We start from the raw sequence: 13,536 nt of genomic DNA on the forward strand, positions 1-13,536 counted from the left end.
TCCTCACTTGCAGTAGAGCCTGTGGACCGTGGCCACGGCGAAGAGGGAGGCGTTGGTGACCGCTGCCGTGGCCAGCCCGTCGCGCGCCGTGTCCCAGAGCGCGCGGCTGACCACGCGCACGTCCTGGCTGGCGCGCGGCCCCAGCACCACGCTGCACACCAGCTTGTAGCGCGGCGGGCTGAGCTCGCGCAGGCGCACGCACCAGCTCACACAGCTCCGGCGCCAGCCGCCCGGCCTCGGAACGGAAGAAGCACGCGTCGCGCAATCCTGCCTCCAACGCCGCTTCCAGGGCCCGCTGTGCGCGCGCCCTCCCAGCGCTCCCGTGGCGCCGACTCCGTGCGGTATGAGGGCGCTGCCCAGCGGGCGGCAGCCAGGGGTAAGCCAGAGAAGCTGACCCGCGAGCCTAGAGGGGGCAAGGGGCCCAGGGATGGGCGCCGACCCCCAAGACCTGCGCCTGGCCCGGCCAGCGAGTTGCGGCGCGAAAAGGACGAGGCCGGACCTAGCACGGAGCCACAGCGGGAGGCCGGGCCCTGGCCGTCTGGTCGGGTCTCATTGATGCTGGGCAGACGGCCTGGAGGCCGCGCTGGTGATTGTTTCAGCCCATGGTCTTGGGCAGTCTCCTCCTCCTCGTGTCCGGAGGGCACAGGCCTGCCAGCCATGGACCTGCCGGCTGGAAGACCCACGCTTGGACGGGATGGCCCTCACTGGCCGTCTCTGTACACCATCCCGTCTCTTACTTAATGATAAGAGTTTGTACCCCCTAATCCCTTTCTACCTGTTTTTTGGGGGACAGGTGAATCAAATAGTCCGGGGCTGCGTGGATTCCTAGGTGCTTAGAGGGTTAAGGGCTGTTAGGGACACAATAAGGGGAGAGATGCTGCTCAGACTATCATCTTGCTATCCCTGCCCCCTGAGCTCCACTTTCCTTGGGCACTATGGAGGTTAGTTAAATGAGCTCGAAGTACACCTCCTTGTCTCCCTTCCACCCGACTTCACCAGCAGGAGAAGGGGGAGATGTATCTGCCCTCTGCCTCAGCCTAGATAGTGGCGCCTCCACCCCCTGACCAGAGGGAGGGACAGACAGACCCAACTCCTTCATCCCCCACAGATCCTTCTAGCCCTGTGAGTCTTGAATCCAGCCATCCTCCACCCCTACCTGCTCTTATGGTGGCTGGCACAAAGATCCCTACAACTGGCTGCGGCTGGGGCCGGGTGACTCAGGATGGCCCTTCCACTCTCCGCTTTTGGCTTCTGGCCCTACCTCCAGAATCAATTCTGGGATGGCTGCCCTCTTCTCCCGAAACTCCTCAGACACCTGAGTCACCTGTAGCCTTTGGCCTCCAAGCTCTCTCCTAACAGCCCTTGCCCGGCTGGCCTGGCTGGCAGGTGGGAGGTTAAGGGCCCCTTGCCTTTGTTGTGGAGTTGCCATGGGTTACTGGGCAAGCACTCCCCTCTTCCCGGTTCCCTCTTTCCTGTTCTGGCTCTGGCTTAACCTGGGAGTGTTCCTACTATGAGCACGTGCCGGGTGACTGAGTCGTCAGGGGAGAGGGATCAGCGGGGGCTTAGAGCCCAAGGGCATACAAGTATGACTGAAGGGGCAGATGTAGAGAGGGGCTCTGGTCAGACTGGTGTCCCCCTACCCCAGAGCTCTTGACCCACTGGCCACTTCACCCCTTGTGAAGACTGGCTCTCCACTTGTAAGCAAGTCTCAGAGGGCCTGGGATATGGGGAAACCCTGAGGCTGTGGGGGAGGCCCCTCAGAGATCCGGACCTGGGCCTACGGGAAGGAGCGCCCCCGCCCTGTCATCTCCCCGTCAGCCTCAACTAGGGCAAACGTTTCCGTTTCCTGTGCAGAGCTAGGGTGTGGCTTGGATGACTTCCTCAGTTCAGTGCTGGAGGAGGGGGAAGGGAGACCCATCCGAACGCAGACCTGATGCAACAGTGGTGACTCCACTCCTAAGTGCACCCTGCTGACCTCAGTGCACTGGGGCTTGTCCCCAGCTGTCCACACCTCTTGTGTGCCCTACTGCCCAGATTGCCGCTCCCCTTCGGTTGCATTTCAGGGAGGCCAGAGACCATGACTCCTCATTCAGAGGTGACACCTCCTCACCTGACCCCCCTCTGGGAGCGACAGGACTGCCACCTCCCAAACAAGCCAGGTCTGGGCCCTGAAAACGGTCCAGAGGAACAAGGACTTTCCCCACTGAGGGGGGTTCCCCAGGCCTGGCTAGCCCGATCTTGACCCTGTGTGCCTGTTGGGGGGAGGGTGGGAGGGGGCAGGGAGTTTGAACTCTGAACCCAGGACAGGCAGGAGCCAGGGTGCCAAGACCCTCCGACTCTGCTTAGGGCCCCTCTAGGGCTGAAGTTTTCTCTGGGCCTGTGGGAGCTGGGCGGGGCCTCGTCTCTGGCTGGGCTCTAGTTTCCGTGGAAACCCACAGGCTTCCCACCCCAGCGCTGCCTGGGCAGGCTCCCAGCTGGGGCCTCATCCGCAGCCAGCCTCTCCTCCCGAGTCCAGTCCGCTCTACCTTGGCCTCTCTTGGTCCCCTCCCTGAGTCCCCATCCCCAAGCCAAGCCTCTGGCCTCCTCCACTGGCCTCTGATGCCTTCAGGAACCTGGGCCTCCTGCCTCATTCCTAAACTTTAGCTTCTCAGCAAACAGGCCTCCCAAGCTCTTGCCCCTCCCTCTCGGGCCTTTCTAGCTCCTCACCAGCTTTAGGGCTCAACCAGGCCTCCTGCTCCTTCCACCTACCGCCTCCCACGGACCAGCAGACAACAGGCCTCCTAGGCTGTTCCTCCTGCTCACTCCCCTGCCCTACCCCACCCATGGAGACCCCAGGACTGACTGTGCACGGGGAGGCTGCGCCCTTTTCCACAGCACTCCGAAGCCTCGTCAACAACCCCCTATACAGGTGAGGGGGGCCCTGTTTGTGGGTTTTCCCTAGCTGCCTCTGCTGGGCCCCATGACTCTGAGGAAGCTCTGGGTGCAGAGGAAGTGGGGAATTAGGACTTGACCCTCCTCCCTGGTGAACTCAGACTGGGGAAGTCAAGTGTAGAGGATAACTACTGGTCGCTTAGTGTCTACGAGAGCCAGAGGTGGGGGCACTGGGGACCGGAGCTCAGAGCAGCTATGTGACCTCAGGGAAAGGCCTTCCTGTTTTGGATCTTAGGCTCCTGGCAGAGAAGAGCCCTCCGCCCCCTGGACCCTGAGAAATGGATGTAACTCGAGTGCCTCACTAGGGAGGCAGAGGAGCCGATAACCCTGCTCTGGGAACTGCGGACTCACAAGGGGAACAAAGCTCAAGAGACTGAGCCAGAGTTGCAGACAGGGAGTAGTTCAAGGGTGCTGCCTGGGGCTCACTGCCTGCCCAGGATGCTGTGCTGTCTGAAACCAAGGGATAGAGTACGGGGGCAACGCTGGTCAGGAGAACTAGAATGCAGCTTTCTATTCCCACTGCCTCAGAGCTGGGCCCCTCCCTACGGGTCGGTGACTCCTATAACCCTACTTCTTTGGGCATCGCAGTCTGGTCTGAGCAGTGGGAACCCTCAGGCCTTGGACCTGAGACTGGGAGGCTCCAGGAAGCTCAAGCTTCATCTCCTGCCTCCTACCCGTTATGCTGTTCAGAGGCCCAGAGGCTGGGGCCGGTAGTGATCGTGAAGATGGAAAATGTGGTCCGGCCTCATGATGGTGCCTCACTGACATGTCTATTTGCAGCTGGTGCACTCTGCACCCTCAACCCTACCCTCTCCTGTCTGGAGGAGGCTGAAAAAGCTGAGTCTGGAGGAGGCTGAAAAAGCTGAGTCTGGAGGAGGCTGAAAAAGCTGAGTCTGGAGGAGGCTGAAAAAGCTGAGTTTGCAGTCTGTGGAGGAGAAGCCAAAAAGTTTCCCTTCTCCCAAGACACAGGCTGGGGGGGAGGAGAGGGGTATTGGGATCAACCTTGTATCAGCCCTGGTGGCCCCTCAGTGATCAATTGATCAAACATAGCCACCTCCTAGGGTTTGGGATTCGCATCCCATTTCAGGGATGAGAAAGCTGAGAGTTAATGAGTAGGAAGTCTCTCGCCTAGGCACCACAAGGTGGAGCTGGAATTAGAACCATGCCTGTGTGACCCAGACCTTCGGCTGGAGGGACTGTCTCTTTTACAGGGCAGATAAGGAAACGGAGTTGGGCAAAGGCAAAGCTTAGAGTTGCACAGAGACTCTGGCCTCCTCTTCCTAGTTCTCTGCCCCTCTCTCCCACAGTGATGTTTGCTTTGTGGTCGGTCAAGAACGGCAGGAGGTGTTTGCCCACCGGTGCTTGTTGGCATGTAGATGCAACTTCTTCCAGCGACTTCTGGGCTCAGAGCCGGGCCCCGGGGTGCCTAGCCCTGTGGTGCTGAGCACCGTGCCAGCTGAGGCCTTCCTGGCAGTGCTGGAGTTTGTGTATACCAACAGTGCCAAGCTGCAGCGCCACTCCGTGAGCCCACCGGGCAGGGGTCTGGGTAGGAGGAGGGGTGGCTGAGGGATGGGGGAGACTCCTTTCCACTCCCCCAATCACCCACCCCGCAGGTGCTGGAGGTGCTGACGGCAGCTGTGGAGTATGGGCTGGAGGAACTGCGAGAGGTGGGTTTATGTGGCGCCTCATCTCGTTTCCCCCGCCTCTTATGGGCTCAGTTCCTATCCTGCCTCACACACCGGCTAGCCTGGAGAGCAACGTGCACCGGTACAGACAGAAGTATGGGTATCTCTGTGTAGATAGGCATTTATGTGTGCCTGTGTGCAAACGGATATGCGCGTGCCCTGTGGGGGCATGTAGGGCGTTTATGGATGGTGCTGTAGATACCAGGATAAATTAGCCTTGATCCCTGTTCTTCAAAGAGAGACAGACACAAGAAAACTCTTAACTCAGTGCAGTGCCATAAGAAGTGTGACAGATAAGGGCAAATGGTGCTGAGACTGTACGGAGAGTCTCTAGTCTCGCCACCAGGGAGAGAGGAGGGGAAGACTTCCTGGAGGAGGAAACATTTGTGTTGGATCGGGTAGAACAGGTAGGAGTTTGTTCAGAAGGGGAGAGGAAAGATGGCATTCTAGTTACAGAGACAGAGGTACAAAAGATGCTGGTGAGACATTTAGTGTGGCTGCACTCAGTGTGTGAGAGGAGAGGGAGATATGAGATTGGAGAGCGTGCCAAGGGCTGGTTCCTGCAGAACTTTCAAGAATTTGGACTTCTTTTACCCAGAGGGCAGTGGAAATTCATGAGGTTTCAGATAAAGGAGTGAGGATTTGGAAGCTAAGGGGTGAAGGGATTAGGGCTTACCAGTCCAGTAAGGGGGTGGTGGTGGCAGTGGTTGCCCGAGAGAGGTGCATGGCTTTGAGAGAAGTGGAATTGGCATGACCCAGTGCTTTTCTGGATGTGGAGGGTGAGAGGGAGATGTTGTGGATGAAATTCAAGTTTCTGGTTAAAAGAGAAGTGTCTTCGAGTCCAGAGGGGGGACACGTGGAGAAAGATAAGTGTCCTGAGAGAAAGGGAGAGTGGAATTTTCACGTGGCTCTTATCTAGCTTGATTAGTGAGGAATGTACTAAAAGGTAGGCTGCTGGGCTTGGCTTTGCTAGTTTCTAGTTCCTCCAGGTTTGCCAAGTCTCAGGCCCTGGTGATTCCCTGCCTCCCTTGGCCTGGGAGGTCTGTATGGGCCTGGGGCTGCTATAAGCCTGGGTGGCTCACTGCTCCAAGCCTGCTCACTGCTTCTGCACTGGGGCTGGGGTCTTGGAACGGGGACATTTGGGCACAACCCACATTCGTTTCTGTTCCCAGCTGTGCCTGCAGTTTGTGATGAAGGTGCTGGATGTGGAGCTGGTTTGCGAGGCCCTGCAGGTGGGTGTTGCTGGACAGGCTTGCAGGTGGTCCCCCTGTGGAGGGCCGGGCTACATGGCCCCTCCAGTCTTAACCCAACCTCCCTCATTCTGCTCTCAGATTGCCGTATCCTTTGGCCTGGGACCGCTGCAGGAGCGCTGTGTAGCTTTCATAGAGGCCCACAGCCAGGTACAGCTCCCGACCTTCATACTCCCAACCCCACACGCCTCATCCTGCTCCCCACTGACCCAATCGCGGACCCACAGGAGACCCTCCGGACCCGTGGTTTCCTGGAGCTGTCGGCACCCGCGTTGCTGCTCCTGCTGCGCAGCGACAAGCTCTGCGTGGATGAGGCCGAGCTGGTCCTGGCAGCCCGGAGCTGGGCGCGCGTGGGCGCGGTGAGCGGGAGCTGAGGGGAGCGCGGGGTGGGGGCGCTGAAGGAGGCTCGGGCCGCAGGAACCTGGCGAGCGGGCGGCTGGGCAGGTGCCCCCGCCCGCCTGGGCTCAACGCTGGCGTCGGCAGGCGGTGCTGGAGCGGCCTGTGGCCGAGGTGGCGGCCCCGGTGGTGCGGGAGCTGAGACTGGCCTTGCTGGCTCCGGCAGAGCTGAGCGCCCTGGAAGAGCAGAACCGGCGGGAGCCGCTCATCCCGGTACGGACGCGGGGAACACGGCTCAGATTCACTCCGGCGGCGTGGGGGGAAGGGCGGGGGGCGCAGCCCAGGATCTGCGGGCTGAGGTAGGCATTGCGTGACTCCGCCATGACTCGCCTCCCCTACAGGTGGAACAGATCGTGGAGGCGTGGAAATGCCATGCTCTGCGGAGAGGGGATGCGGCCCGGGGCGCCCCGTGCCGCCGCCGGAGGGGTACCCTGCCCCGGGAGCATCATCGCTTTCTGGACCTGCCCTTTAAGTGACCAAACGCCGCGACTTGCGAGGAATTCTGGGCCTCTCCTAAACTACAGCTCCCAACATGCTCCGCGCTCGGAGCGGGTTTCCGCTCCCAGAATGCCCGGCTAGCGGGGCGCAGGAGGGGCGGCAGTCTGACACGCGCAGGCGTTGTGGGTGAGGTTCCGGGGGGGGGCGGGCCTGAGCGGCGCGTCAGTGGGCTGAGCCTTGGCTTCGAGGCCCTCGCGAGGCCGGGAAGTGGGTTCCCTCGCGCTGTGCTCTGGCGTTACAGCCGGCCCTTGGGCACTCTCGCCCACCCTGTTTACTCTTTTAATTCCCACATATCGTTTCAGCTCAGCCCCTTCTTTAACTCCAGACCTGCCTCCTGACGATCTCCCTCTAAATGTCCCACAGACACCTCAGACTCAATCCAAAATTGACCTCGCCCATCATCTTTCTCCAGTTTTGCTCCCATCGTGTTTCTCATCTCCGTGGGTGCCCAAGCCAGAAGTCTACCGCTCATCCTTGCTTTATTCCTCTTCCTCACATCTGCCTCCCGTGGCTTCTACCTTTTAAGAGGCTGAAACTTAGCAGAATATGCCACCCCAAAATATGCCTTTTTGTCATAAAGTTATTTTAAGCTGATTATTTTGAGAAAAGGGAGAAGTTTTGAAAACAGAGAAGTTACCCTTTTGTAAGGGAAGTTTTTAGAATGGAAATCTCCATTTGTAAGGGTGCCTCCCTCTCTGTACCAGGATGACTAACTCACAGAAGAATCTTCCAGTGAAGTCAGTGAAATCTGCTTAATAAACCTTATCCTTGCTTTTGGTGCTTTTTCCTGATGGCCTTCCTATAACTGGCCTCCCCACAGTTTTCTTTCTCTTGTTGTTAGCTGAAGGAGGTATTTAAGCAGGTATTTTAGGCCACCTCAGGGAGTTACTCATTTTCCCCTGGGTATCTCCCATGTATACATGAGATATACATGCTAATAAACATGGGGTTTTTTTTTGTTTTCTCTTGTTAAGATGTCTTATTACAAAGGTCTCAGCCAAGAGCACAGAGAGGAGAGAGAAAATTATTTTTCCTCTCCTACAAGATCTTTTCAGTTGGTTCAGTTCTCTCAGCCCAGTTCAGTCAGTCCTGTCTGTGGCGGGAATCACTGCCACGGGCTCTTATTAATCCTCCTGCCTTCACTCCAGCGGCGACCCCCTCCCCAACCTTTTCCCACACTGCTGCCAGACCTGTGTAAGATTGTCAGCCCTACTTTCCTTATTAAGTTCCTCAACATTCCCACTGCCCTCAGGACAAAATATAATCTATTTCACTTTTAGGGAACTCAAAATTACTAGTGGTTCCAAACATTAGCAACTCTTCTCTCAACTATTGCCTTTGCATAAATTCACTGGTCCTGAAGGCAATGGTCCTCCAGCTCTGGATTTACTTTCTTGGTTATTGAAGACTCCCCATGCTCCCTTTTAATTTGTTACACATTTTTGTCTTCTTGAGGATCTGAATCTGCCTGGAGAAAGATCTCTGGGGCCTGGAGTGGTGCCTTATTCATTTCTACTTCCCCAGTCCCTGTCACATAATCAGTGCTCTGTAAATGTTCAGTGAAGACTTCGTTTTCTTATTTAAATGTTATTTTATTCCATTAAGATACTATCAGTGTGGGGCTTCCCTGATGGCGCAGTGGTTAAGTATCCACCTGCCAATGCAGGGGACACGGGTTCGAGCCCTGGTCCGGGAAGATCCCACATGCCGCAGAGCAACTAAGCCCGTGTGCCACAACTACTGAGCCTGCGCTCTAGAGCCCATGAGCCACAACTACTGAGTCCACGTGCCACAAATACTGAAGCCCGCGCACCTAGAGCCCGTGCTCTGCAACAAGAGAAGCCACCACAATGGGAAGCCCCCGCACCACAGCGAAGAGTAGCCCCTGCTCACCGCAACTAGAGAAAGCCCGTGTGCAGCAACAAAGACCCAACGCAGCCAAAAAAATAAAAATTAAAAAAAAGATACTATCAGTGTGAAATTAGGGACAATTAATTAATTTTTTTTTTTGGCTGTGCCTCTCGCCTTGTGGGATCTTAGTTCCCCAACCAGGGATCGAACCCGTGCCCTCTGCAGTGGAAGTGTGGAATCTTAACCCTGGACCGCCAGGGAAGTCCCTAATTGGAAAAAAATTTTCTTCTTTCTCAGGGATTTTATGTAAAAATATATTGCACATGGATTAAAAATAGTTATTTGCTATTATTTCTCAAGACTGAAAAATGTGGTTACCCTCAGTACCACTTTGTTTGGATAATGAAAATTGAAGACAAACTAGTCCTAGAGGACTGGTTTAACCTAGAGGACTGGTTAAATAAATGAACTATGGTATATTCCTACAGTGATATTAAAAAATATCCAAGATTGGGACTTCCCTGGCGGTCCAGTGGTTAAGAATCCGCCTTCCAATGCAGGGGATGCAGGTGCCGCCCCTGGTCGGGAACTAAGATCCCACATGCCGTGGAGCAACTAAGCCTGCATGCCACAACTAGAGAAGCCCGTGTGGCGCAACGAAGAGCCCGTGCGCTGTAACAAAGACCCAGCGCAGCTAAAATTGAAAAACAAACAAAAAAAGAAATCCATGATCTTTGGTAAGAAAAGCACAGTGCAGACCAAGTAGAGCATGATTCATTTTGCTGAAAGAAAAGGTAATATTGAGGAAAAAGTTTTCCTTGCTCCTCTTCAGGTCCTTGGCTGGATCTGAAGATTAAACTGACAAAAACAATTAAGAGGAGAAAAGCATACAATTAAAAAAAATAATAAATTTATTTATTTATTTGTATTTGGCTGCTTTGGGTCTTCGTAGAGCGAAGAGCGGGGGCTACTCTTCGTTGCGGTGCTCAGGCTTCTCATTGCGGTGGCTTCTCTTGTGGAGCATGGGCTCTAGGCGTGCGAGCTTCAGTAGATGTGGCACAAGTGCTCACTCGTGGCTCGCAGGCTCTAGAGCACAGGCTCAGTAGTTTCTTAACCACTGCACCACCAGGGAAGTCCCTACAAATTTATTTAATGTAAGTTTTTACGTGACATGGGAGCCTTCATAAGGAAATGAAGACCAAAAGAAACAGTTAAGCCTGAGTATTTTTATGCTAGGTTAAAGGGTAGTAATCTGGGGGGAATTTAGCAAGACTTGCTCTTTAGAATTCTCAGAGTCTCCTTGTCCTTGGAGATGATGCTCCTTTCCTCTCGGTATGCTAAGGGCAGCTCTCACTTGAGAGTTTTATGACCTGTTTCATGGGTGTGTGTGTGTGTGTGTTGGGCGTTGGGGGAGTGAGGAGGTCAGAATGACTTTCCTGTTTTCTCAAACTCCTTCAGCTTAAAATACTCAATGTGGAGGTGCCATATTTTAGGATGGCATGTCCTGAACCCCATCGCTAAGTAGCACAGTGATGAAGAGAATGCCTCTTCTGGAGCCAAGCTGCCTGGGTTTGAATCTCAGCTCCATCACTTTCTGGCTTTGTGATTTGATTGAGGCTATTTAATTTTCTATGCCTCAGTTTCTTTATTTATAAAATGGAGATAAAAATAGAATCTATTTAGTTCTCAGGAAGATTAATTTTGTAAAGTGCTTAGGACTGTAGTGGGACAGTACATGTGATTAGAAAATAAATCTCTTCATTCATTTGTTACACAAATATTCATTGAGTGTTCATGTGCTAGACATTGATTTAGGGTCATGGGATCTATCAGAGGACAAATCAGGTAAAGTCTCTGCCTCACAGAACCTACATTCTAGGAGGAGAAAGAGCAGACAAGTAAAGAAATGCATGTATGATATTCCGGGGCGGGTTTGCACTCTGAAGAAAAAGCATGTTACACAGCGATGTGGTGGTGTGATCGGATTTACATTTTAAACAATTACTTGGCCTTTGTGTGGAGGATTGGGACAAAGACAGTCAAGGGAGTGAGGCGGGGGTTGGGAGGCTATTGCCGGAATCCAAGAACTCTTGGACCAGCTTGCTAGCACTGGAGGAGGTAAAACGTATGCGGTTGCGTGAAGCATACACTTTGAATATGAGAGTCACTGGGAGCAGCTGATGACTGTGAATTCGGAGGACACCAGGTAGGAGATAATGTTCACTTTAAAGCCACAGATCTTCTAAGACCCAGGAACAAGAGAACACATTTGCTAGCTCGCCCTGTCCTCTCAATAATGCTCTTGCTATAGAGCACTTTTCACTGAGATTCTGTATTATGTACCCATTTTTTTTTTTTTTTTAGTTCTTGGTTTCACCAAAAACTTAAGCTCCTTAAGAGAAGGAGCCGTGTATATTTACACGGAAAACTGGCATCGAGCGAGCATTAAACGGGGATAATCTGACCAAACTGCCTTCTCTGCTATTTTTGGGAAGGGAACCAATAAGCCTGATTGGAAATGAACACTGTTGCGTTTAATTTGTTTCGCTGTACGTCGAGCCAAAAACGTTCAGTGCTTTTTCACGCCTTCCTTTATTTCGTCAACTTCATCACCTACTGCGAAGCCTTGGAGAGAAACCAGCAGAAAAGTAAAAGAGGCACACTTCGCAAAACGAAGTGAATAATCGGAAAGGAACTCCAACATCTGACACGGAACTTTTGTTTAAATTCCCCCGGGTAATTACAGACAAGTTGTTAAAACACAGGATCAAGCCCTAACTTCTCGTTTTTTTAACTCCAAAATGTACCCCGGCTAAAATACGCAACCTCAAAAAATAAGGCAAACTCTCAAAACTGTTTCTCTTTACGGAAATCTTCAGTAAAAAGCGATAAATTTATACACTCTGAAAAGAAACCACAATATGCTTACTCGCTTCCGCTTGGAACACTCCCAGAACAACCTAACAGCTCAGTTATGGTTGCTCCGCTCCTGCGCAGTTCGCACTCCCTGCGTGGGATTTACACAGACCATAGATTTCTAATAGGCACTGTGCCCTGCAACAGTGGACAAACCCCGTGGGGGGGAACTCAAGCAGCGTGAAACTGTCTTTTCGTGGTGCACCATGGGTATGCAAATCGCAGGCCGTTCCGGCCCCTGGGCGACACCAGTCGCTGGCCAGGCAGGGCGGCACCGTGGGGACCCCAGGGCTGCAGCGCTCTCTCGTCGCTGTGGGTCCGCCCGGGAGCCGGCGCTTCCTTACCCAGGCTGAGGTTAAGTCCTACCATTCGGTACCCTCAGGGACTACCCCGTCCCCCCACCCGCCCCCAACCTTGTTCTAGGGACAGAAGCAGAAACGGTCGAGCACAGACACTCAGGGACTTTGGACCATGTAGGAGGCAGGTCACCACCCCTTCTGGGGCAGATGGCATCCAACTTATCTGGAAGGATGGTTCGGGTTTATGGGAGGTGGAAACGTGTTCTCCGCAGAGGGAATGGCCTCTGTGAAGTTATGGGTGGTGAACATAGAAAGTAATCAGTCTGTCTGGAGTAGAGTGTGGTGTGTCTGAATGAGGGTGTGAATCCGGCCAGTCGCTGTCCTGAGAGAGCTGGGATGATGGCAGAGGCTAGATGGAGTTAGGCCTGGAAAGGGCTTGGCTTTGATCTTGTGATATCAGTGATGGGGAGCCATGAACAGGGCTGAAGAGTGTGCACTGCCACACAGGGTGGGCTGTCCTGCAAACACTGGGACTTGTCCCCAAGACTGGCTGTGGTCAGTGCCCCGGAACTGACCATTCCTGGGGTGGTCCGGCTCCAACTGGCTGGAATCCTTCAGCTGCTGCCACACCAGGACACTGGGCAGTGTTTCAGGGTTATTCACTAAGCATGCAGTTGGAGCACAGACTTTGAGCATATCTAATATCCCACAAACTACAGAAATAGAGAGCACCTATGAGAAGCCGGGTGATGTCTTACATGAATATTTCATTTAAAATCCTGAAAGGAAAAACTAGTACCCTACAAGATAGGCTCTAATCTTCCCATCTCACAGATGAAGAAGCTGAGGCTCAGGTTCTCTGACTTTTCCAGGTCACTCAGCTGGTAAGTGGCACCGATGGAGTGACATCTTTTGCACTATTCCAGCCTGGTGAGCTCTTCTGCTCTACCCAAAAGCCCCTCCAAAGTGACCCAAACACTACTGGCTCCAAATCCAGTGTCCATCCCTTGGGCATCCTGGATGCATCCCCTACTCTAGGTTCCAAGCCAACCGCCTGCTTCTCTTAAGTCTTCTCAAGCATCTTAGTGTTGATTCAGATGCAGAAGTCTTCCCCCGCCCCCCACCTCCCTGCCCACTTTTGGTCAGAACATGATTTTCTGGCCTTTGGCCTGGTGGGGTGGAGTGTGAGAAGGCAGTACTCTGGGGGTGGGATCGTTCCTGGTGAGTGGGTGGCTGGAATCCAGGGTGTGTATGTGTGTCAGTTGAGACTGAGCCCTGGGATAATTGGAGAAGGGCAATAAAAGACCTCCCCCACCTCATGCGTCAGATGAGACTCTGTACTCTACACCCAGGGGTGTGGCCAGAACCGTCCAGGCATCTGTATAGTGGGCCTGTTCAGCCTTCACAGAACAAACAGCTTAAATACAGAGCCTCACTGGTTGCTAATGCAACCTCAATTTCAACAGTGCCCCTACTGATCCCGTAGCTGTCTGGCCAAAGATGCCTCTGGGGCGCCAAGCTGACTGCTGACTTGCCGAGGACTCTGCCTTGGAGGTTGGTCTGGGCACAAAACTCCTAAAATACCTCCCTGCTATCCCCATCTCTGTTTCAATTGGCCACCTTCTTCTTTTTTTTTATTTTGGCTGCACGGCTTGTGGGATCTTAGCTCCTCAACCAGGGATCTAACCCGGGCCCAGGCCGGCAATGAGA

General features: G+C 53.8%; 2 protein-coding genes across 3 annotated transcripts; one reads left to right on the forward strand and one right to left on the reverse strand.

Annotated features, from left to right (window-relative positions):
- Positions 1–3: 3 nt before the first annotated feature.
- Positions 4–704, reverse strand: DYNLT4 (dynein light chain Tctex-type 4; the record flags this gene model as incomplete). The annotated part of the gene is given in 3 exon segments (XM_082612131.1): positions 4–199; positions 201–302; positions 304–704. Coding segments are annotated over 3 exon segments (654 nt in total). The 5' UTR covers positions 660–704.
- A 1,642-nt stretch (positions 705–2,346) lies between these two features.
- Positions 2,347–10,335, forward strand: BTBD19 (BTB domain containing 19). Of its 2 annotated transcripts, XM_082612378.1 has the most exons (9): positions 2,835–2,908; positions 3,167–3,479; positions 4,239–4,452; positions 4,545–4,598; positions 5,789–5,848; positions 5,948–6,016; positions 6,094–6,225; positions 6,350–6,475; positions 6,604–10,335. In XM_082612378.1, the coding sequence occupies exons 2-9, from the start codon at positions 3,370–3,372 to the stop codon at positions 6,736–6,738; spliced, it is 900 nt and encodes a 299-aa protein (XP_082468504.1). In that variant the 5' UTR covers positions 2,835–2,908; positions 3,167–3,369; the 3' UTR covers positions 6,739–10,335. The 2 variants fall into 2 exon arrangements, with proteins under 2 accessions (XP_082468505.1, XP_082468504.1); XM_082612379.1 differs by lacking the exon at positions 3,167–3,479 and having other exon boundaries at positions 2,347–2,908.
- The last annotated feature ends 3,201 nt before the right edge of the window (positions 10,336–13,536 follow it).

Source organism: Mesoplodon mirus (assembly GCF_964341445.2).
Source record: "Mesoplodon mirus genome assembly, chromosome: 3".
Lineage (NCBI taxonomy): Eukaryota > Metazoa > Chordata > Mammalia > Artiodactyla > Ziphiidae > Mesoplodon > Mesoplodon mirus.

Excerpts from the sequence above, each read along its gene's own strand:
- BTBD19 (XM_082612378.1), top strand. The coding sequence starts at position 3,370 with ATGCTGTGCTGTCTGAAACCAAGGGATAGAGTACGGGGGCAACGCTGG. Across the intron at positions 4,599-5,788 it reads GGCTGGAGGAACTGCGAGAG|CTGTGCCTGCAGTTTGTGAT; the intron begins GTGGGTTTATGT and ends TTCTGTTCCCAG. Across the intron at positions 6,017-6,093 it reads TCATAGAGGCCCACAGCCAG|GAGACCCTCCGGACCCGTGG; the intron begins GTACAGCTCCCG and ends GCGGACCCACAG.